Source organism: Frieseomelitta varia, unplaced genomic scaffold (assembly GCF_011392965.1).
Source record: "Frieseomelitta varia isolate USP_RPSP 00005682 unplaced genomic scaffold, Fvar_1.2 scaffold_673, whole genome shotgun sequence".
Classification (NCBI taxonomy): Eukaryota; Metazoa; Arthropoda; class Insecta; order Hymenoptera; family Apidae; genus Frieseomelitta; species Frieseomelitta varia.
This window is the reverse complement of record NW_025110449.1, coordinates 64,106-90,111: the sequence shown is the minus strand read 5'-3', so window position 1 is coordinate 90,111 and position 26,006 is coordinate 64,106. Positions and strand designations below refer to the sequence as shown.

At 30.1% G+C, this 26,006-nt stretch overlaps 1 protein-coding gene across 1 annotated transcript in view; it reads left to right on the top strand.

Annotated features, from left to right (window-relative positions):
* The window catches only part of LOC122535115, a gene marked incomplete at its 3' end in the record, with an annotated part of 83,422 nt that overhangs the window by 12,904 nt on the left and 44,512 nt on the right, over nt 1-26,006 (top strand). Inside the window, exon 2 of the mRNA XM_043666339.1 lies at nt 15,119-15,272. Within this exon, the coding sequence (XP_043522274.1) occupies nt 15,119-15,272 (154 nt within the window). The remainder of the gene's footprint in view (nt 1-15,118; nt 15,273-26,006) is intronic.

Sequence of the window (26,006 nt, the reverse complement as noted above, 5' to 3'; positions counted from 1 at the left end):
ATAATATAATATATTAATTTAAGTAATATAATATATTATTATATTATTATATTATAATATATTATATTATTATATTATATATTATATATAATATATTAATTCATATTATTATACTATATATTATATTATATAAGTAATATAAAATAACATATTAATACATATTATGAATTATTGCTTAATCTAGCCCTGTTTATATTATATTATTTAAGTAATATAATATAATATATTAATACGTATTATTGTATTATATATCATATATAGTATATTATATATGATATACGTAACTGTAAAATGTATTATATATCATATATAGTAATATTATATATTAATACGTATTATTGTATTATATATCATATGTAGTATATTATTATATTATATACGTAACATAATATAATATATTAATACATATTACAAATTATTGCTTAGTCTGGCACTGATTAAAATTTAATTCAAAACGAACCTCTGTCGGTACATACTTGTGGTACGATCTCGCGACACCACTGTTCAAGCACACACAGAACTATCAATTTCAACAATCGAAACTGAAATTAAAAAACTCCCTGTCTAAGGCAAATATCGAGCTACTTCTTCTTCTTCTTCTTCTTCTTCTTCTCCTCAATTTCTTTTTATTCCCTTCTATTCACCTCGTTCCTCGAATAATCTCCGACGGGAACCTCGTCCCTCGCCAATGTACACGACTGCGCGAAGGAAAGCGAGGGGGTGGGAGTCATCCGTCTTCGCGTCGGCGAACGCTACGGCTTGAATGGCGGAAACAAGAAGCGAGAAGGGACGCTTTTCGACGCTTGATCCGGATAACAAACGACCTTAAAAATATCACCGGGAGCACGGTCGGCAACGGGGGGAGGTAGAACGCGATTCCAGGCGAATGAACGCGCGATTCAGATTCCGCCGTGGCGTTGAAAAGCGGTTCATTTAGATATCCGCCGCGGGACCGAACCCGGAACCGGGATAAATGGGAGACCATGCCCCGTTTTATACCGCCGTTTCTCCATCGCTGGATGAAATCCCGATAATTATTTAATCCTTCCCTCTCGCGCGAATAAAAACGAGCCGCGGCTGAAAAGTGGCTGCAATGCGGACGAACGCGGTGTATCTTTGATCAGGCTGCTCACCTCCTTCATGTTCAACGATATATAATTATAAATTGTAAAAGATTTTGGCTTTGCTTTCGAGCTGCTGGTTTCTTTTTCATAATTGCTTCGTAATTTTGTTGTCGGTTGGGTTTATTAAGACTGTTTTCTGGTAATCCGGCTTGAGAAGATAATATATTTATGTATATTTGGTATATATTTATATATATTTAATATATATGATAATATATTAAAGAGAAAATAATATATTTATATATATTTGGATCATTTACTTTCGAGATGACTGAAATTATTGAAATAAATTCATTTACTCTGATACGAAAGGTAGAAAATAAATTTCATTTGTTTACTTATTTATTTATTTATCTTTTTCAAAAACTTCACTTTCACTAGTTCAAACTACAAATAATATTGTTAATTTTTAATTGTCATTAAATATATTCTTATTATAAAACTTTATTTATTTAATTTGATTATATTGATTTAAAATTATATTAATTAATATGATATAATATAATATAATTAATGTAATTAAATAAAGTTTTACAATAAAAATATATTTATTATATGGCAATAATTGAAAATTAATAATATTATTTGTAGCTTAAAGTAATGAAAACGAATTTTTAAAAAATAAATATGTTATATATATTTATATATATATTTACATATATTATATATTATATACATTGAATATATTATATTATATTATATTATATTATATTATATTATATTATATTATATTATATTATATTATATTATATTATATCATATCACATTATATTATATTATATATATATAAATTTACAAATCGGCGTTTTCAAACTGTTCAAAACGTTGCGCAGAGTTTCGTGACAAAATTGGCTTCGTCGCGTGTCGTCCCGTCTCGTCACCTCTCGTCACCGATCCTCGCGCGAAGCTCGATATTATTTCAACGCGCGCGCAACACGTTATAAATTTTCCGCCACTTTTCCGCCGTTTCTTTCCAACGGTTGCGCCGTTAAGAGGATTAAAGGATCACGATTAGAGCATTTGCAGGCGTTGCGATACTTTTTACTCCCCTCCCCTCTTCCTTTTTTCACTCCTATTTTTTTTTTTTTTTTTTTTTTTTTTTTTTTTTTGTTTTCGTCGCGATACGATCGCTGGAAGCGGTGCGAAATTTTCACGAGTTTTTTTTTTTTTTTGATCCGAAATCGACTCACAACGAACGAATTTCGGTCGACGAAAGCACGCAACTGCGGGGCAAAAGTGCCACCGCCGTGCGTACAAGAACGAACGAACAAGTTGTTTTATTTTCGAGTGTATTTGTGTGCATTTCGAGTTTTGGAGATTAAGCGCTTCGAGCGAGCTTTATGAGTGATGCTTTATTTCATTTTCGAGAGGGACGCAGAGCGAATGGGAGAGTGGATGGGATTTTGTCAACGAGCTCTGGTTAAGGGCTTCATGCATTAAGGGCGAGTCCTCGACGTGACGTGTCCCGTTCGTTTTCCTTTCTTTTTTTTTCTTTTTCGTAGATTTTTGACGATACGTGGATTCTTCTTTTTGTTTTATGTTGAATATAGGTTGCTTGACGTAGAACCGACTGCGAATGTTGCATATATGTATCGAGAACTGCTTTAATTGTGGCGTAAATTCGAAATTAGGAACTTGCATCATGTTTCACGTTGATGGAAAAAATAAATGAGTCAAAGAAATATAATTAATATATATAAATAAATAAATAAATCAAAGGAATATAAATAATACAAATAAATAAATAATTCAAAGAAATATAAATAACATAAATAAATAAACAAGTCAAAGAAATAAATAATATAAATAAATAAATAATTCAAAGAAATATAAATAACATTAATAAATAAACAAGTCAAAGAAATAAATAATATAAATAAATAAATAAGTCAAAGAGAATATAAATAATATAAGTAAATAAACAAGTCAAAATAATGTAAATAATATAAATAAATTAACAAGTCAAAGAAATATTAATAATACAAATAAATAAATAAGTCAAATATAAATAACATAAATAAATAAACAAGTCAGAAGAATATAAATAATATAAAGAAATAAATAAGTAAAAGAAAATGTAAATAATATAATTAAATGAACAAGTCAAGAAAATATGAATAACATAAATAAATAAATAAACAAGCCAAAGGGATATAAATAATACAAATAAATAAACAAGTCGAAGAAATATAAATAATGTAAATGAATAAACAAGTCAAAATAATATAAATGATATAAGTAAATAAACAAGTCAAGATAATATAAATAATATAAGTAAATAAACAAGTCAGAAAAATATAAATAATATAAAGAAATAAATAAGTCAAAGAAAATATAAATGATATAAATAAATAAGTCAAAAACTGGAAAGCGAAGAGAGAGGAGGACGAAAAGAAGGACTGAAAGAAAGAGAGAGAGAGAGAGAGAGAGAGAGAGAGAGAGAGAGAGAGAGAGAGAGAGAGAGAGAGAGCAGTTTCGGTCCATAAAGTCCGCGGTCAAAAAAAAGGTTGGATAAACCGGGAGTGGATTCGAGTGTAAAGTCGAAAACGACGAATTCGAGCCGCGGCCCCGGCCGTGCCATAAATAAATATAAACTGCGTCCATGTTCGGCTTGGAGCTTTCATAAAAATCGTAAAGTTGCCGGACACCTGGCCGAGCGTAAAGTGCTTTTCGACGAAGCGATCGCGGCTTTATCGCTGGCCATTAAACTGGAATATTCCTTTCTTACTTTCCCTCCCTCTCTCACCCTCTTTCTCTCTCTCTCTCTCTCTCTCTCTTTCTATCTATTCATCTCTTCTCTATACAAAGTTTCTAGGAGGTTTGATATTCAAACCTCGCAAAATAAATAAAAATGAGGGTAAAATATATTGCATAGTGGAAAACCCACGAATGTTTTCTGGAAACGTTAGGACGAAAATATGAGACGTAAAGCCACGTGTAGAGAGTGAAAGTGGATTTGTGTTATTTTGCAAATAAATGGTCCATATTGTTCTATTTAGGTGTGACATTCGTATTTCGATAGAAAAATAATAGATAATAAAAAAGTCCCAGAAGATCATGCAACTTGCGTGTGTTTTCATTATTTTGAATTTTTGTACTTTCACTCAATAGCAAACGTGGACATCATTTGAAAATATTTGAGAAATTTATTATTAATTTATTAAAATTTATTAAAATTTCTTAATTTAATGAATTAAAGTCAAATTAAAATTAAAATTTATGAAATTTATTTGAAACTTTTAATTTAATGAATTAAAATTGAATTAAAATTGAAATTTATTAAATTCATTAAAATTTATTTATTTTTGTTATTCGATTGTTATCTTGAAACAGTTCTGCATTAGTTTATTCGACAAAAGTAAATGATTCTCAATTACTTACAATGATTTTATTATTATTATCTGTGATTATAAATTATTTCATTATTAGATTTATTTAATTAATACACCGAATAAATCAGTACTACGATTTAATTGTTATTGATGAAACGAAGTAATTTTCAATTATTATTTTTATCGAACGAAATAATTTCATCCTCTACTTTGTATCTGTTTCTTCGAGTGATTTTCGAACTTTCATCAAACCTCACTTTCTCTTCAGATCATTCGTTATGCCATTTCTCCTTTCGAGATTATTCAAACGATCATTCCCAAACGATCTGTCTGACTTGGACCCGAGTTCATTTCTCTGCCAAGTGATTTTTCTAACGAAAACTAACAAATTGGTAGAAATGATACAACTGTTATCTCTTGTCTTTCTCTATTTTCCTTGATCGACACAAACTCGAACATAGATGTTCTGAGGAACTGATTTCGCCTTGATTTCGATTTACTCGTTTGCAAGTTGCAAGTTCCAGCAAAATTGCGAAGAAACACGCAGAGCTGGAATTTCCAAGCAGAATTCTCACCGAAAATCAGGCGCAATTTTATTTTCTTTTTCGATCAGACAGTTATCCTCGCCGTCGCAGTCGCAGTCGTCCTTTTTCCTCTCTTTTCGTTCGTTGACGTGGAAAGGATCGAGAGGAGAATGCCGGGAGCCAGTAGCAATCGTTAAATAACGATTCGCCCGTAAAGAGGGCTCGTTAGACGCGACAGCTCGTAGATTGTTGCTCGCGAACAACGTGGCATCGGCAGCTTTTTATTTCGCTCCCTACAAAAACGAAGATACGCGCCTCCTGCCTTAGAAAATAGAAAAATTGTCGTTCGATGGAAGCGTTCGACGAATCGTGTATTATATTTCATTTTATTTTCTTACCCCTGGCCTTTTCCCCGGCCAGTTTTCGACCGTGACTCTCGGGGGAGAAAGCAGAACGCTCGGAATTTTATGATCGTCGAGTTCCTCTGATGGGAAATTAAAATAATGTCGAAACACTTGCGTCATCCTGTACTCGTACGTTTGTATAATAATTTTAATTTAAATAATTGTAATTTTAATAATAATTTTTTAATAATAAATTAATAATAATCTTAATAATAATTTTTTAATAATAAATTAATAATAATTTTAATAATAATTTTTAATAATAAATTAATAATAATTTTTTAATAATAAATTAATAATAATTTTAATTTAAATAATTGCAATTTTAATAATAATTTTTTAATAATAAATTAATAATAATTTTAATAATAATTTTTTAATAATAAATTAATAATAATTTTAATAATAATTTTTTAATAATAAATTAATAATAATTTTAATAATAATTTTTTAATAATAAATTAATAATAATTTTAATAATAATTTTTTAATAATAAATTAATAATAATTTTAATAATAATTTTTTAATAATAAATTAATAATAATTTTAATTTAAATAATTATAAGTTTTGTAACTCTCAATCGAGACCGAAACTTTGCAAGACTTCGAAACTCGAAACCTTGAAGCACAAGAGAAATTTATTTAATTTTTGCTTTTCGTCAAAAAACGTAACGTATGCAAATAAAAACGTAACAACGTGAGAAAAATATCTGATGCGGGTCTATCATTTTTTCCCTATTATACAGAGTGTCGTCTCGTGAATAGTGTTACTTTGATAAATTTTCAAACGCGATTTCCTCGAAGGCGATTTTCTTACAAAATAATTTCATTCCATTTATTAGTCCTTGACTTATTTTCATAATTAATTTTTGTTAATTATTCTTTCCTAGAATAGTCTAGAATTAACCAAATCCAAATATTATGTATTCGATCAGTTTTCAAACAATTTTAATTTCTTTTCTTCTCTTTTCGACTTGTTTTTTTTTTTTTTTTTGTATACACCGAAAAGTCTTTCAGAGCATACAAATGCATTTCGATGATAGTTGAACGATTTACAATTCTCTTTATAATTTCGCAAATCTTTAGATTTGGATGTTGTCATTCCAAAATTGGTATCCTTGCAAGCAAAAGCATTCGAGTCGAAGATTCTTCACTCGCGCCGCAAGATTAATCGATTCTTCATTCTCTCATCTAAATTTCGAGAGTTTCGATTTCTGGAAACTCGGAACTTTCTTGGTTTCCGACGTTTCAAATAATTCATAATAAGTGAATTAATTAATACATAATAAGTGAATTAATTTATCTTGTAGCAAGTAAATTAATTCATAATGAGCAAATTAACAAAATTTCCTCCAACGAATGTTCCTTTCGCTTTCTTTACGAGGAAGAAGCATGAAAAATCATTTCGTAAATTTATCCGTACTGCAAATCCAGAGTCGAAGTTTCAATCCTCGCGAGTGTAACAAAGATTTTATTTGAGGACTTTACTGATTCGTAGATTTTCGTAATTAAGCGTGGCAACGAACGCTTGCCCACGGGGGAATTAAATTATACATCCGACGAATTTTAAAATACGCCGCCGTGACTATATCTGTACGAACGCGTATACACACGTACACGCGCAGACACACACGATCGTGCACGTACGCAAACGATGGATGCTCATAATGAGTTTTGTTAATTACATTGCAACCCTCTCGGGACACCGAGTAGCCTAGTTTCTCTCCGGTGGATCGATAATGTTATTTCTATCGGTACCAAAGCTCCGAAACGTCAAACGAGAATCTTTTCATTTACCCTCGTCACCCTTCCAGTCAGTCACGGACGAAAATTTTGCGAATTCAGACGCCCGTCTTCACGCTGAAGAAATTCTTTTCCTTCAAAGTGTAAACGTTAATTCGTAAGGGGCGCGAAATTCACTAGCTAGGCGACAAAAGTGCAAGTAGCACTGGCATAAACCTTAAAAATTATAATTATTACGTTATATTATATTAATTTATATCTATATAATTATATTATATTAATTTTTATTTATATAATTATATTATACTAATTTATATTTATATAATTATATTATATTAATTTACATTTATATATAAATATATATTATATTAATATATATATATATATATATATATATATATATATGTTATATTGTATATTAATTAATATTACATTATATTATATTATTTTAATTTATATTTATATATTACATTATATTATATTAATATATAATTAGTCTATTTTATATTATATTAATTTATATTTATATATAAATATATATTGTATTTATATATATATATATATATATATATATATGTTATATTGTATATTAATTAATATTACACTGTATATTATATTATATTAATTTATATTTACATATTACATTACATTATATTAATATATAATTAATATATATTATCTTATATTAATTTATATTTATATAATTACATCATATATTATATACTTATACAATTAATACATACTACATTATATTAATTTAATTATATTAAATTATCCCGAAATCCAGGAAAATTCTCCCCTCAATGTTTGCTGTTTCGAATGGCAAGAGTTCAATGTGTCGACGACTTTTTATTAGCTACAGCATTTTTCATCGGGATTTTGAAACATCACGCGTCTTGCAATTACACCGTTCGCGCTGAATTATGCTGTCTCGTTTCTGTTTCGAACGCGAAACGTTTCATTTCGGCGAAATATTTCTAGGTCCGGATTTATTCGCGCGAATTTCTCGCTGGACTTCCCGTACACCCTTTCACCCCTTTAGGTGGGGGGTAAATAATTATGCGACGAGAATTTTTTTTTTTTTGTTTCTCTCGTTCTTCGAAAGCGATCGAACCGGCGTTGAATTGAATTTTTCCCTGACGCTTGACGTATGCATGTACGCGTTTTAACATTTTCGTGACGTTGGTACGTATGATTAAATTAGAGGGAATTCTCATTCACATAAAAAGAAGACAGAATGATCTTTGTCGATACTTCCAAAAACACTGTTTTCAGTAATCAGTAATTTTACAGTTTGATTTAAGGCAACAATAAACACTATAATTTCTATATTTCTTACAAAGCGAAACAACGTTTGCACGGTGTGGTTTTTAACTTATAATTCTGTCGACACGTACTAAATGCTAATTTAACGAGTCTGTGGCATATATGTATACTAATTTAATGCAGAAAAAATACGTAATACTAATACTAATTTAATATAAATAATATAAATAATTATAAATATAATGTAAATAATATAAATAATTATAAATATAATGTAAATAATATAAATAATTATAAATATAATGTAAATAATAAAAATAATTATAAATGTAATATAAATAATATAAATAATTATAATTATAATATAAAAAATATAAATATTTATAAATATAATATAAGTAATATAGATAATTATAAATATAATATAAGTAATATAAATAATTATAAATATAATATAAGTAATATAAATAATTATAAATATAATATAAATAATATAAATAACAAATAATATAAATAATTATAAATATAATATAAATAACATAAATAATATAAATAATTATAAATATAATATAAATAATATAAATCATTTTCTACATAATATTAATTTATGTAGAAAAAATACATTGTATGCGAGGTCTGTTCCGAGCTCTTTAGCAAAAGTTATTTCACCATTACCAAATCTCATGTATAAGATAAACATGTGATCATTTAAAGTTGCAAAAACTTTAGATCATTGAACTTATCTAATTATTACCTGTGTACTTAATATAAAAGATTCGATATAAAAATTATGAGAAAGCCTAAGGCATGAACATTGTCCCTGGAGGATTGTTACTAGAACAATTTTCTAATATTGACTAACTTTCAGATTTTCTTCTTTTTTACAGTTGAAAGATACGAGTGTCTCGTATATTTCTGTTAATTTTATAAATCTATTTATTTTGATTATTATTATTATTATTATTATTCGCGATTGCTGCTATTAATGATTTATCGGCACGTCGGTCATTTTCGCGTCACGCTCAAGATAATTGCAGTATATTAATCAAACCAGTTCCGGTTGTTCAATGTTTCACCCCTGCCGAAATTACCAAAATTAATTATACCCGGTGCGGATAAATGAAACTCACGAGCGACTCGTAAGAGAGCGGACGTCAAAGCCCGATGGACGAAACAACGGTTAATAACGTGGAGAATGTCGTGTAAACGTCACCGTGTGAACTACGAACAGACGCGTGTACATAAATGACAGTCTACAGAGAGACAGTCGGGCCGGCTGCAATACCCCCGAGATTGTTTCCTTTCGTGTAAGTTCCACGATCCAACGTGTAACTCCCCGCGGATCCTCTCTGCCCAGAGGAAGCCAACAAAGCTTGGTCATATTCCACCGATCCTGTAAAATGATCTCGTTGATAATGTTGTTACCAGAATTGTTAATTGAAAAGGAAAGCAATTTTATTAATATATTAGAACGACAAGAGACGAGAGATATTTAATCAGTCTAAATAAGTATCGCGTATATCGTATGTACATATAATTAGATTTTGTATAATATAATTAGATTTTGAATTATTTCTAGGGAAATAATTTGTTTGCAAGTTATTTAAGAAATATAGTCTGTATTTTAGCAGAATACAAGAAAGAAAATTAATTGGTTTAATTTGATTGAAATTAGAAACTAATCTGTGAATAAATTGGCCATCTTTGGGTAACTATTGACCAGTATTGGGTGAGATGATCCACATACTAGGGTGAAATGGAACTCTAGTAAGTGAATGAACCAATTCTACAACATTTAGTGCAAGATTCTTGCCAATAGTTCAAACATTTAAAATACTGTATGCAACTCTCAAGAAAAAAGATTTGCATGCATGTCTCTATCGAGCATCACTCTATTCTGTAATGCAAAAAATGTCTAGAGTTCAAAATAGAGTATTCATTACAATACGTAATAGATTGGCCAGATTCCTGTTAAAATATAAAAATATGATTTCTTACTTCTCAGTTACATTAAATTAGAGTAAATAATCTTCTCTCTTGCAACTGAACAAAATTCCAATTGTAAATTAGATTGAATTTTGAACCTTGTCTAGAAATAGAACTCATTCAGTCCTTGAATAGAACTCATGTATTCATCACAATCCATAAAAAAGGAAACTATTTATGTATCATTCACTAGTAACAAAGAAAAATTCCTATAACTGTTCCAAAGTAGTCCAGCAACTGAACAAAACTCCAATTATATATATATATATAAGTAATATTGGATTTATGGGTTATATATTGTAAAGCCCACGGTCTTTCTTCTCTTCAGTTATAAATAATACAAAATATTCAATATATAATATAAGAAATAATATAAAATTACAATAATCACAATAATTATACTTGAAAAGAATAGTGACCTTCATATCTCATACACGCGTCTACCTAGAGACAAATTAGGTTACTACCAAATTACTGCCCTCTCAAAATAAAAAAAAAAGATACATTTGGAACATTTATTAAACAACGAGTAGTTTTGAAGATAATTGCATTTATAGATTAAAAAGGGGCACTCTGTATATATTGTATAATTGGAATTTTGTATAGTATATTATAAAATTAATATAGTATATTATAAAATTTTGATTTTATATAATATAATATAATATATTATAGAATTTTAATATATAACATAATACAATATATATTATAGAACTTGTTGTACAATACGTACAGTAGATTAATATGTCATATTATATATTATAGAGTTCTAATATATAATATAATATAATATATTATAGAACTTGTTGTACAATACGTACAGTAGATTAACATGTAATATTATACATTACAAATATATTATATATTACAGAATTTTAATATATAATATAATATAATATATTATAGAACTTTGTTGTACAATACGTACATTAGATTAATATATCAAATTATATATTACAAATATATATTATAAAATTTTAATATATAATATAATATAATATAATATAATATTATATTATAGAACTTGTTGTACAATACGTACAGTAGATTGACATGTCATATTATGTATTACAAATATATTATATATTATAGAGTTTTAATATATAATATAATATAATATATTATAGAACTTTGTTGATTGATATATCAAATTATATATTACAAATATATTACAAATATAGGACTTACATATTCATTGCAATCCGTATGAAATTCATATTCATTACAAGTTCATGCTGTAACTGTAAATTGCAAAGTAGTGTAAGCAGTCTAGGCAAGATTCTAACATGATTACCCCCGGAGGGATTTTCATGGACTCGGCGGTTCGTTCAAACTGGCAGGCCTCGAGTTGCAAAGTTCCCGGATCCAGACACCGTCTTTAAGACAGGGGGCGTTAGAAACCGGTTGGATCGTCGATGAGGTGCTTTCAGCGTCAATCGAAAAGTTTCCCCTCCCCATCACCCCTTGGAAAAAGTCCTCTGCCTTGGCCAAACAAGCTTTTTACCTGTAATCAGGCAAACTTCACCGGAAGTTTGATCACCACGATGAAATCTTAGCCACGTGAAATCGTTCGTCCTTCTTCCCTTCCTCTGTGATTTCAACGAGTCTTTGTGAAATCGATGTAGTACCTTCGTTTCTTCTCTTTCTTTGTTTTCTTTTTTTTTCTTCTTCGCGAAACTTTCGGTTCTTCGCGGACGTTGATCGGTTGATCGCGTCGAATAATTGGCAATATCGAGGAAATTTGTCGAGGCTCGTTAAGGTTCCTCTTCCTCATTGGAAATTGTTCTTCCGATGGTGCGTTGACTTTCAGATTTTCCAAAGTACGTGACTCTGATATTTTCTGTCCCTTCGCGTGCAGCTTTTTTTTTTTTAAATCATTGTATATGGTACATAACGGTGGCTTTCTGCGTCTACTTTTTTGTTTCTCTTGTTAGTGCAAAAATCAATGCGAGTTTTTATGCATTCGTAGGATACTTTCAACAAAAAGTTATATGCACGTAATACGACAGATATATTTAAATATTACGACAGATTCTGTAAATATTAGATATTTAAAGAAATGTCTAAATATTATCTATATAATATCCTAAATATTATCTAAATAATATCCTATAATATTATCTATATAATATCCTATAATATTATCTAAATAATATCCTAAATATTATCTAAATAATATCCCATAATATTATCTATATAATATTCTGAATATTATCTAAATAATATCCTAAATATTAAAAAAAAGAGAAATATTACAATGCTTTCTGTAAAATTTCTGCCAAGATCCTACTTTTGGAAAATGTGACTTTACATAAAGTAGAATAATTGTATTTATTCAGGGGGGAAATGTTCATAAATGTTTACAAGCACGTAATATGAATATTTATTCAAAGAAAATTCCGATCTTCAGTTTAGTTATGAGTACTGTTTGAATCATAATGATTTTCCAAATGAAAAGTATCAAATTTGACAATCTGACTACGAATGTTTATAAATGTATGCACATTGTAAATGTATACACAAATGGATATGTATTTATAAATCGTAAGTGAACTATAAAACATAAAGTATAAAGTATAAAGTATTAATTAATAAATATTCGAATGTTTTATCTACATTTTTCGATAATTCATCATATTAATTTTCAATTGTCAATTTGATATTGACGTTTCGCAAATGTCAGTCGATCATTTTTAATATTTATTTCATTGTACATTAATACTTCGTACTTTAGACGATTTAATGCGAATATTGCCATCAAAATTGAACGTACGCGCAAATTATAGATACTCCTCTGGCAACGTGCGCCTCCGAAAGTGTGGGATAACAACTCACACATACACATGGTGGTTTCGAGGCTGAATGAAAAATCTATCCTCGCCGGTGCCACGAAATCCTCGTTACGAAACTGTTTCGTCAAAATAACAGAAACAACGACCGTTTCATCATTCAGCTCGCTCCGACATTATCAAATTCTGAAACGCGCAACACTCCTCTCTCCCCTCCCCTCCTCCCCCCCCCCCTCCCTTTTCACGAGGGAGTCTCGATCGAAAACCCATTAAACATCCAATTCGAACGCCAAACCTCCCGAACAATCCCAATTCGAACTCGGGCAGCATCGGTGCCGCGCGGCCGCTGTTTACGACTTCCGTTTTACTACTTCCTGCGGCCGCGGGAGAACGCGATCGGAATTGCCTGCAACAATCCACGATTTCGGCGATCGGTGCTGACGATCGAAACGTCGTTGCCGATCGATGGCTGAGCCAAACGACAATTCAGGGCAATTCAAGGGCCCCGAAACTCGAAATATACCGAGGTAATATACCTCGACACAGGCGAGATGTTTGCCGACACGACGAATTGTTTGCGGGGACTTGTGAACGGTGGTTCGGATCTTGAAACGGATCGCTGGTTATAGCTTCTGATTTTACAGTGACGGTGTGCAGGTTTCATGTTTAGAACCGGCGTGAATATTGGATGATTTTCTGATTAAATTAAATTACAGTTGTCGTAAAAAGAAGTCGATGAATTTTGCGCTCGTTTTGATACCTCTACACTTGAAAATTCACTTTGCACGGCCTCGTTTTACTTTCAAATTATTTTTGCGTCGTACAGCGAGTGAAGATTAGTTCTATGTGTTACAAAGTTCAAATGTTCCTTATGTAGAAAAATCGAAGTCCTTTTCTGAAAGATGGTATTCAATATAATATTAAAAAGGTGTAATATTAATTTAATATTTAGTATATTAATATTAATATTAATTTAATATTTAGTATATTAATATTAATATTAATTTAATATTTTGTATAATATTTTAATATATTAATATTTAGTATATTAATTTAATATTTTGTATAATATTTTAATATATTAATATTTAGTATATTAATTATACTATATATTAATTTAATATTTTGTATAATATTTTAATATATTAATATTTAGTATATTAATTTAATATTTAGTATATTTAGTATATTAATATTTTGTATAATATTTTAATATATTAATATTTAGTATATTAATTTAATATTTAGTATATTTAGTATAATATTTTAATATATTTAATATATATTTTAATATATTAATATTTAGTATTATATTAAAAAGGTAGTATAAATAATTTTATAATAATTTTATGAATAAATTTATTTATAAATTTGATAATTTTATAATTTTTATAATTTTATAATTTTACAATTTTATAACTTTACAATTTTACAACTTTACAATTTTACAACTTTACAATTTTATAACTTTACAATTTTACAACTTTACAATTTTACAACTTTACAACTTTACAACTTTACAATTTTACAACTTTACAATTTTACAACTTTACAATTTTACAACTTTACAATTTTACAATTTTACAAATTTATAATTTTGCAATTTTTAATTTAATAATTTTATGAATAAATTTATTTCTTAAAGTCTCCAGGTATTTTATCCACAGAAAGAACCACTTCCGGTTTCTTCGTTTCACAAAGACTTGCCGCCTAATTTATTCGCATAGAACTTCCGCATGAAAAAAAAAAAAAAAAAAAAGGAAATCTTTCATCCACTTTCGATTTCTTCGTTTCACAAAGAGCTGCGAACAGCTTTCGTCGTTCAGAGATCGGCTACGGCCTTTCGCGGAACGAGATTACGTTCCCTTTTTACGTAAGCAAGATCATCGAACGCCGGCCGATACCAAGCCGATAATAAGATCCATTAAAGGATTACGCTGGTTTTTCAGCACGGAGGCGAGCCGGGAAGGAGATTGGCTACTCACGAGAAACCGCTCGAGATACAGGACCAATTTCTTCAAAAGCTCGGCTACCAGGACGTATCAAGGCGTTCGAGGCTCGGAGTCGATCCTGAATTACGACACCTCATCGCTTTCCACGTGGGTGAGTGCGATTTATTCCGTCTTTCCAACTCGTCTGTTGCCTGAATTTTATTCGGTTTCGCTCGTTCAACGCCGGCCACGTGCCTCTCGCCTCTTGCCGATTCTTCGTACGCTGTGTCGTTTCACATGTACATTTATTCAATGGTTCCAGCGGGAGTTTGCGCTGAATAATAATAGTAGAATAATATTATTTGAATAACAATAACAGTAGAATTTCTGATCACACTGAGTTCACTGAATAATCGAGTCACGCTCGCAACGTTAATTCGTGTGAATTGTGATATCGATCTGAAGAAGCCACGTTTTTTTTTGGAATTGGAGTTTTACATTTAAATGCTCTGATTTGATGATCAACGTTTCGATGTTCATACTTGACACCTAGTTACAGATATAATGATTAACGTTTGTGTTGAGAAATTTGGAGAGAGAATCGAAAGGCAAGGAATTAAAAATTCGTAAGTCGATAACTTTTTGGTACCAATTACAGTCTCTGTTTGAAGGAAAGAAAAAGGAAAAGAAACAATTACGGAGCAATTCGAATTAGAATTTTTTTGACGATTAGAAAGTATAAGTCACATACTTTATATTTAATGTGACATTACAATGTTCATTTACTAATGTTTATTTAAAAAGTTTGAAGAGAAAATCATGGAGCAAGAGGTGAAGGATATCCATAATTTTTGAAACATAAGAATTATCAGTAGTCAACTTCCGGAAATGATCAATTCTATTCTTTGTAAGCTCCACGACTTTGATATTCAAGTGAATTGTGTTTGTTCCTTGAGAAACGAAGTGTATATCTCTATAAATCATACAGTGAATTTGCAAGTATTAATTTTTCTGGTAAATTTATGCACGCTATAAATTATAATCGTTTGTCGTTGGAGAAGAAATTATTTTTGAACTCGAAGAAAGACAACACAATTTTCTATTATGTTTTACAAAATGTAGAAACATTCGAAAATTCTCAAATTCCTTTCAATTTAACGTTTAACCTTCTCACAGTGATTCAATTTGTCATTTTAATGCGTCATTCACACTGATTTATAAATTAGACGACATAGAGTTTGATTTAAATTTGACATAGCAATGTTATAGAATTTAACTTAAATTTACAATAAAAACCGCACAGTCCTCCAGGAGATGCTCCAAAATTTTCGAAAGCTCTCAAAAAAGGGAACTCGCAGGGAAGGGCAGGTGTTTTTGTCGAACGAGGCAAGACTATGCCGGTGTCGGTGCTCATTTGCAACCCTTAAATTTATACGTTGTCGGGCATCGTGACAGGAGAGCCACGCGTTTCGTGTAACGAAATTTCGCGCGCCTTCTGCAAATGCGTAGGCCGATCATTTTATTGGTAACGACGCTGCCTCTGTCAGGCAATTCGGCAGTTACTATAGCGTACAATACATGTTACTATAATTATTTCCTACAGTTGCCACTCGCTTTCTTACCGATTACTAGAAATCGTTTTTTTCTGTCAACCTCTTGCGCCGGAATCGAAAATCTTTTATCCCAAAATCGCAGTATTTCCAGTTTTAAGTATATTTAAGTATAACCCAGACAAAGCGTGATAGATTTATTACTTCTCGATCATTTCTATCCAGTGACATCGTATGATATCGACAAGTTGAAAAAGAAAGCGACGAATTATTGTATACAAGTTCGGGTCACTCGTTATGGTCCGCAGTCAGCTGCCAGCGCAAGTGGTTAACCTCCAAAATTGTAATATTTTCTCAGTTTTAAGTATATTTAATTGTAACCCAGACAAAGCGTGATAGATTTATTATTTCTCGATCATTTCTATCCGGCGACATCGTATGATATCGACGAGTTGAAAAAGAGAGAGACAAATTATTGTATACGAGTTCGGGTCACTCGTTATGGTCCGCAGTCAGCTGCCAGCGCAAGTGGTTAACCTCCAAAATTGTAATATTTTCTCAGTTTTAAGTGTAACTCAGGCAAAGCGTGATAGATTTATTACTTCTCGATCATTTCTATCCAGTGACATCGTATGATATCGACAAGTTGAAAAAGAAAGCGACGAATTATTGTATACGAGTTCGGGTCACTCGTTATGGTCCGCAGTCAGCTGCCAGCGCAAGTGATTAATATAATTCCCTGTTGATCGATTTTTAACGAAAATTCGAACGAATGAAAATTAAATGATAAAGCGGGTTTGAACGAGCCTTTAAAGAGAAAGGGGCGGGGGGAAGCAGCAACGGGAAAATTAATTAAAAATTTAATAACATTAAATCTGAGGGCCCTTTAACCGGGCGATATTCAACCCCCGGCGACAGCTCGCAAAAAACCCGAGAGATCTTGCTGGACAATGTGATTAAATTAAATGGGTTTGGCCAACGTTAATGAAATTGCGTGAAAATTATTCACAACTCTTTTATCCTCGAACGTTGTACACGTCCTTGAATGAAGATTGTCGAGAGATCACGTAACAAGTGGTCAATTTACCGTGATAAACAGGCGTTTTCATTTATTTTTTCTTTTTTTTGAAATTTCAACAGTGTCGTTCTAACATCGAAATATCTGTTATAATATCAAAGTATCAAATATAGTTGTTAATATAGTATTTATATATTAGTATAGTGTTTTGTATTTTGATGTTATAGTATTTATAATTTTTACAGTTATAGTAGTTATAATATTTATAATTTTTATAGTTATAGTAGTTATATTATTTATAATTTTTATAGTTATAGTAGTTAAAGTATTTATAATTTTTATAGTTATAGTAGGTATAGTTACAGTATTTATAGTATTTATAATTTTTATAGTTATAGTAGTTATAGTATTTATAGTTTTTTATAGTTATAGTAGTCATAGTAGTTATCGTTTTTAGTTACAGTATTTATAGTTCTTTTAGTTATAGTATTTGTAGTTTTTATAGTTATAGTAGTTATAGTATTTATAGTTTTTATAGTTATAGTATTTATAGTATTTATAGTTTTTATAGTTACAATAGTTATAGTATTTATAGTTTTTATAGTTACAATAGTTATAGTTTTTATAGTTACAGTATTTATAGTTTTTACAGTTATGGTAGTTATAGTATTTATAGTTCTTATAATAATATTTCGATGTTGAATATCTTCCACAAAACTTAGTTGTTGATGTATTGACAATTTCAGTTTCTCGTTCCAATGGTTCTCGTTGCACGATTTTCTTTTCACAATGTTATAACAGTTTATATTATCGATAATTTTTCATCGTTACTGATTCACTCGTGCTTGTAAGATACACGCACAAATTGGAAGATTAATTGTCGAAATAATATGCTTCCGTAATTGAAGGTCTAATTAAGGAGCTCGACGTATCAATCAATCATTTACAAACGTACGATTGCCAGCGTTAATTATACGAACACTGGAAAATATTGACGAGTGAGCCTATAATTCAGACAATTCGACGCATTGTGTCAAGTAATTAGTTAACTAATTAATTAATTCGATCCGTGGCGATCGTTTCGCTGACACAATTCGTCGAAATCGGTCATTGATATTTTTTTTCTTCTTTTTCAAACAAATGTATTACAATCGCACCTTCGGTCTTTGAATACAATCAAATATTATTAAATAACGAATACTTATCACAATATGTATTATAATTAAGAGCTAGATATTAAAGAAGATCGTTAATATTGCGTAAATATTATAATAATATCGTTACGTAAATATAAATATAAATATAAATATGAATATAAATATAAATATAGATATAAATATAAATATAAATATAAATATAAATATAAATGTAAATATAAATATAAATATAAATATAAATATAAATACTACGTAAATATAATATTATTTAAATATCGAAGATCGTAAATATTAAAAGAGAACTAGATATTAAAGAAAATGGTAAAAAAATAATATTACGAGAACAATATATTGATTAGACAATTGATAACGATCGTGTACACGAAATAAACGATGCACTATCGTATTTTGACATTTTTAGAACAACGATTATAAACGAGAAACAAACTCGAGTAACATTACAAATACGATGCTCCGACGCTTCTGAAGATTTCACAGAATCTAGGCGGAAGGCATAGTGATCGTAGAAATTGTAAAAAAAGAATAAAAACGACGTTATCGAAAGACGAAGTTTAATTAATCATAAATCGATTGGCGAACGACCCGAGGCGAAACGATTGGGCATTAACCCTTCGAATCAAATACAACAACGAGCTTTAAAGAACGAGTTTCAACAATTTAAAAAAAAAAAAAAGAAAACCACACGGTCGATTTTTCAATTATCCACGGCAGTAATTACTCTCCGTCCTGTTCGATCGCGTCCTGTCGCCGGTTTCCGCATCTCGCGGCTGGGAATTAAAATAATTACACGGCGAGCACGAGTCGCTCGGGTTCTCGCAATTAAAACGAAGATACACCGACGCTGGTGGGGACGCTGGATGAAACTTCGATGGGAAAGTGCCGGAACCGATCCGCGAACCGATCGATCGGTACGATCAAGTTGCGATAATTCATTACGCGGCTGCCCGTGAAACTATCGTCTGGAGCGTTAATCGGTCGATCAACTAACCGTACAGTTTAACGCCTACCGAATTCCTCGCGTTGAATGGCCCCTCGCGCCGGAAATCGGATGTGCATTGTTCGCGAGCAACTTGGTGCCGTGTGTCCCCGTTCGATTCCGTTTCTACCCGTGTTCGTGTCACACGCGACTCCCTCTCACGTTTCTTTCAACGACGAAGCTTTGCTTTTCACCGATTTACATTTACTCGCGAAGCGAATTAAAAATAGAAGGCCGAGTAACAAGAACAGCGACTTATATTTGTTAACGTATGGGACATATAGATGTGAATATAAATATAAATATAAATATAAATATAAATTATAAACATAAATATAAATATAAATATAAATATAAATATAATTATAAATATAAATATAAATCATAAATATAAATATAAATCATAAATATAAATATAATTATAATTATAAATATAAATTATAAATATAAATTATAAATGTGAATATAAATGTAAATATAAACATAAATATAAATATAAATATAAATTATAAATATAAATATAAATATAAATATAAATTATAAATATAAATTATAAATATAAATATAAATATAAATTATAAATATAAATTATAAATATAAATATAAATATAAATATAGACAACAATTAGTTGTTAGTGGATCGAATAACAAACACACAGATTTAATATTTATAAATTATGAAACACACATGATATTTAATGCTCATTGATTCACTATCTATTCACTCTTGCCTCTCGTCCTTCATGCTTCGTGTTTCTTCATCTTCCCGATCACAACTGTTTCTCGTCACCATGCTCGCTCTCAATTATCCTTCCATACAAACATTATGTATATTCACTCCACAATATATAACTATCTATAGTAACCACTGCTACATTAGTAACTATAATTAAGGAATATTGATATTATGTGTAGTTTGAGTAGAAACGTGGGCGACTTTTCATTAAAAACTGCTTACATCGTGCAAGTATCTTTTTTTACCTTCCGCTAATAAATTAAAACATGGAATAACTAGCGTCTAAGTATTTATTAACGTTTCAGAAGTCAAGTGGTAATTATTGAAGTGTAAGTTAGTATTGTAGTAAGTGTAGAAGTGTAGATTAAGTAGAAGTGTGGGTGACTCTTTATTAAAGAAATAGAAATATCTTTTTGTTATTAAAACTGTCAGTCGATGAAACAGTTCGCAAGTTCCAATAATATATATAATAATATTATTTTAATAATATTCTTAATAGTTTGGTTGTTCTAATAATTACGTTAGTGTACAGTATAATAATGACTGAACTGTTTTCCCTGGACTGAAGATTTTATCAAAAAAAAAAAAGAGGATATTTTTATAACACAAATTATTCTTAATCAAAAGTAACCTACACTGATTAAATTTCTATTAACTTTCTATTAGCATTGCATATAATACCTTTTTGTATTCTGACATTTCGTGGAGAATATAATAGTAAACATTTAAGTCGAGATTCGATCAATTAAAATACACGTGAATAAATGCAATTTAATACTATTGATTCATTCTATATGTAGTGAAATTTTTGTTGAGTTTCTAAACAATCGGAATTTTCAAATATTTAATAACAATTAAATATTCAAATTGATAATAAAACAGTAACTAAATGTAAATATATTGATAAATTAATGAAGTGACGAAATTTTTTGTATTTATTTCTATATTCTCGGCAGTGAAAAATAAAACAATAGTACCAGCGTATCACTATGAAATAATTAGCCTAAGATAAAGATATTGTACCTGACATTACCTAGATATCGGAGAAAGTTTTTTAATGAAATAAATAGAAATTAAATTCCATAATATTCTGCAACAATGTTTCCATTTGGCTTACCGCCGAGAAAATTCCGTGAGAATTGATTACGTCGTCGTAAATAAATTAAATATTGAATTAACCGGTAATTAGGCTCTTGTACCGAAGTTTCAACAGCCACGTACCTACTTTTATTACGGCTAATAACATATCTCTTTGAACTCTCCCCCGAGAAGTCGCGAGTTTATCTTGTTACAAAATACTTATTAAAGAAAAAAAAAAAAAAAAAAACGCAAATAGCTCCCTTTAAACATCATCCCGCAGCTTTTTCTTGCGGAAAAGTATCTAACTTTCCTCGTGTATTTCGCCTTAACATCTCGGCGAGTTATAAACGAGAGATAAAAGGCGAAAGATCATTATTCGGTGTATAATGCGTTTCCATCTGCAGGATGTTTCCAATTCGGCGGTACAGCTAGAAGCGAGATGATCGTTTTAATTGAAAAATAAGTCTCTTAAGAGTTTAGTTTGAAAATTTATCAAGTAGGTACATACTTGAATTTAGATAACTCTGCTCGGAAATAAGTGAGAAGAGCACGATTTTCGAAATGGATATCCTTCATTTTTAAAAGGAATTTCATTCCGAGCCAATTGTTAACTTTAAATTTTACTTTAATTAATTTTAATTAATCAATTAACATTTGTTTTACTTTAATTTTACTTTAATTAACTTTAACTTTAACTTGAATCAACAATTTTAAACATTGTCGAAGTCCATTTTCTTGAGAGCAAAGTGTGAAATGGAAAACACTTTTATTCTTATATTTTTCACACTTAAGTTCGCAGAGAGTATAACCTGCTACTGATTATTCACTTCTATCTAGCTTGGAATTAGCCATGTTCGAGTTATATCTTCAAACTCAGTTTTCTCGAATGAAAGAATGTTACTCTTTCTTCTCGACTGACTTTTCCGCGTGGAATTACTCCGTTTCTGTGTGAAGACAGAGACACAATTTTTAAATTCACGTGTGCGTGTCTCGCCAACGTGTATTTTTAATTTTCACGTGTGACTTTTAATTAGAAAGATTGAAGAAGAAAAGATTACGTCTTTTTCTTGTCTCTATGTTCAGCATATTTACAATTTAATTAAAAAAAAAGAAAAGAAAGAAACGAAAGCAGCACATTTACAATTTAGTTAAAAAAAAAAAAAAAAAAAAAAACGAAAGCAGCACATTTAAAATTTAATTAAAAAAAAAAAAAAAAAAACGAAAAAAATATTCTAATATCTTTTTTGTAATAATTTCTACATTCTCTAGCGTATTTGCGTATCAATCTAAATATGAAAATTGAAGGAAAAATTTCTATAGTTATGTTTGTTTCTTTCTAGAAAACTAAGAGATAATAATACTGTAGCATTTTTAATCGGCACGACTGTATTCAATACACTCGCAATCAAGATATGACAATTGAGAGAGAAAGAATCTCTCAGACCTTCTCTCTCTCTCTCTCTCTCTCGCATCCTTGAAATTTCTTTATATCTATAAATCTTCAAGTGCAGAGAAAACCACGTTTATTAATACTCCGCGTTGTGAACAAACACGAACGAGAACACAGTGTTGAGAAAAAGGCAAGGCGCATCATAATGTTGACAGCGAAAATTAAAAGGTACGCGTACGAGGCAAAGGGGCGCATATGAAAATCACGCGAGCTCGTTTGCAAAGTGAAATAAATAACTTCTTACTTTCTGTTTATCGTAAAGTGCACACCTTCTTATCATACTCTTCCTCCCTTTCATTGTTTCAATCAGGAAGAATTTATTTCGTTGTTTCAATCGAAGGAGAGACGGATAACACGCGAACGATACGTTCGTTGTAGGAAACAGCCTTTCTTCAAACGACGCGAAAACGACGAACAGGAAATTCTTCAGAGAGTTAACAGTACGAAGCAGAAAAATATCGCTGATACCGCCGTAGTTAATGAAAGATTACCGAAGAAAGACGACGTAGATTAAAACGTCTGAGAGAAAAAAGCTTAATGTCCCCCTTCTATAAGAATATTATGAAAGCGCGTAGTTACATGATTAAGAGAGACAGGAGGAGGGATAATAGACAAAAATTCGCGGCATCAGCGTCGTTATTTCACGAGATTTACGATTTTTCGGTGTAGAAACGATGAAAGCGATAAATTTCCTGGCTGTGGTAAATTTTTAGTTTTGTTTCCTTAGACTTTCTTACGAGAAGTCGTTCCCTGATTTTCTGTGCACGTGAGTGTACGCAGGAATCTCTTATTAGAATATCCACCATTCGTAATATTCAATGCGTGTGTATATGAAATACAGATCTCTCATTAGTTTGTATTCGTAGAAATCTAAATTCGTGTAAAGATCCATTTACGATAATAAAATTCTTTTCCTTTTACATTCGTGTATTTACGTATTCTCCAACAGCTTGGATTATCAATAACGTCGGCAAACGTATTTATCACACTCTCTGACATAGATCATTTAAAAGTAATATGTACGTATTTCTATAGATTTCAAATAATCTTTTCGAAAAATACCACACCTTGAAACATACTAAAGTGTGCATTGAGGATAAATAAATTCGTTACAGAGGGTCAATATTATTTTTAATATACGTAAATAAGGTTACGTAAAGGAAATTAATATCATTTTTGATACACGTAAAGGGTTAATATTATTCATAATACAAATAAAGTTATGTAAAGAGTTAATATTTTTAATATAATTGAGGTTATTTAAAGAGTTAATATTATTACTATTCTTTTTAATATAAATGAGGTTATGTAAAGGGTTAATATTCTTCTTCTTCTTAATACAAATGAGGTTATGTAAAGGATTGATATTATTTTCAATACAAGTGAAGTTATTTAAAGGGTTAATGTTATTTCTAATATAAATAAAGTTATATAAAGAGTTGATATTATTTTCAATACAAGTGAAGTTATTTAAAGGGTTAATGTTATTCTCAATGTAAATGAGGTTATGTAAAGGGTTGATGTTATTTTCAATACAAGTGGAGTTATTTGAAGAGTTAATGTTATTTTTAATATAAATAAGATTATGTAAAGATATTATTTTTAATATAAATGGAGTAATTTAAAAGATTGATGTTATTCTTAATGTAAATGAGGTTATGTAAATTGTTGATATTATTTCCAATACAAGTGGAGTTATTTAAAGGATTAATGTTATTTCTAATATAAATAAGGTTATGTAAAGATATTATTTTTAATATAAATGAAGTTATTTAAAAGGTTGATGTTATTCTTAATGTAAATGAGGTTATGTAAATTGTTGATATTATTTTCAATACAAGTGGAGTTATTTAAAGGGTTAATGTTATTTCTAATATAAATAAGGTTACGTAAAAGGTTGATATTATTCTTAATACAAGTGGAGTTATTTAAAGGGTCAATGTTATTCTTAATATTAATGAGGTTATGCAAAGAGTTGATATTATTCTTGATATAAATGAGGTTATGTAAATGAGGTTGATATTATTCTTAATATAAACGGAGTTATGTAAATGGTTAACGTTATTTTTAATACACACAAAATTATGTCATTCTTAATATAAGTCGGGTTATCTAAAGGGTTGTTATTTTTAATATAATTGAGGTTCGCTTAAAGTGTTAATATCATTCGTAACATAAATAGAATAATATAAAGAGTTAAAACTGTTCTTAATACAAATGGTAGTTTTCTAAATGATTGAACATCATTCTCAATACAAATGGAGTTAATGCTATTTTCTTAATATAAATTTTTCGCGATTTTATAAAGGGTTAATATTGTTATTCCTAATGTACATAAATCTCTCGAAACGACCACGCGAAATATACTTGTGCAGTTGAAGCGCAAGCGTCGTAAATACACTAGCGCGTTAATATTTCTCGCACGACGTTGTCTTTCGACCAGAGTACTCCGAATATCATCTATTATCCCGTAATTGAACAGAATATCCACATTTTCTCCACGATCTCTACAATCTCCGGTCTAGACAGCGACCTTAGCAAAGTCTCGGTTACTCTTCACCAGGGCAGCTATCCTCGTTAACTCCCCCAACATCCCCCTCTGGCACTTCGGAATGGTTAATCGGTGTTTGCCCATCAAATAACGTTACTAATTGCTTGCCACCTTAGATACACCCTTGTTCGAGCGTTTCCCAATCTCCGTGCGCGCGAGAATGGGCGGGTGGGAGGGGGTGGGACACCTACACGTTGTTAAAGTCGAGAGAATATCGACAACGTGTCGAGATTGTAATTAAATGATAGCTCGCGATGCATTTGATCCTCTCCCCCCCCCCCCGGTTTCCAAGGGAAATTAAGGTCAGCCAGTAGTGGAAAAAAGAAGAAACCGAGCGGGTCGATAGCGGATAAGATTGGATATTACG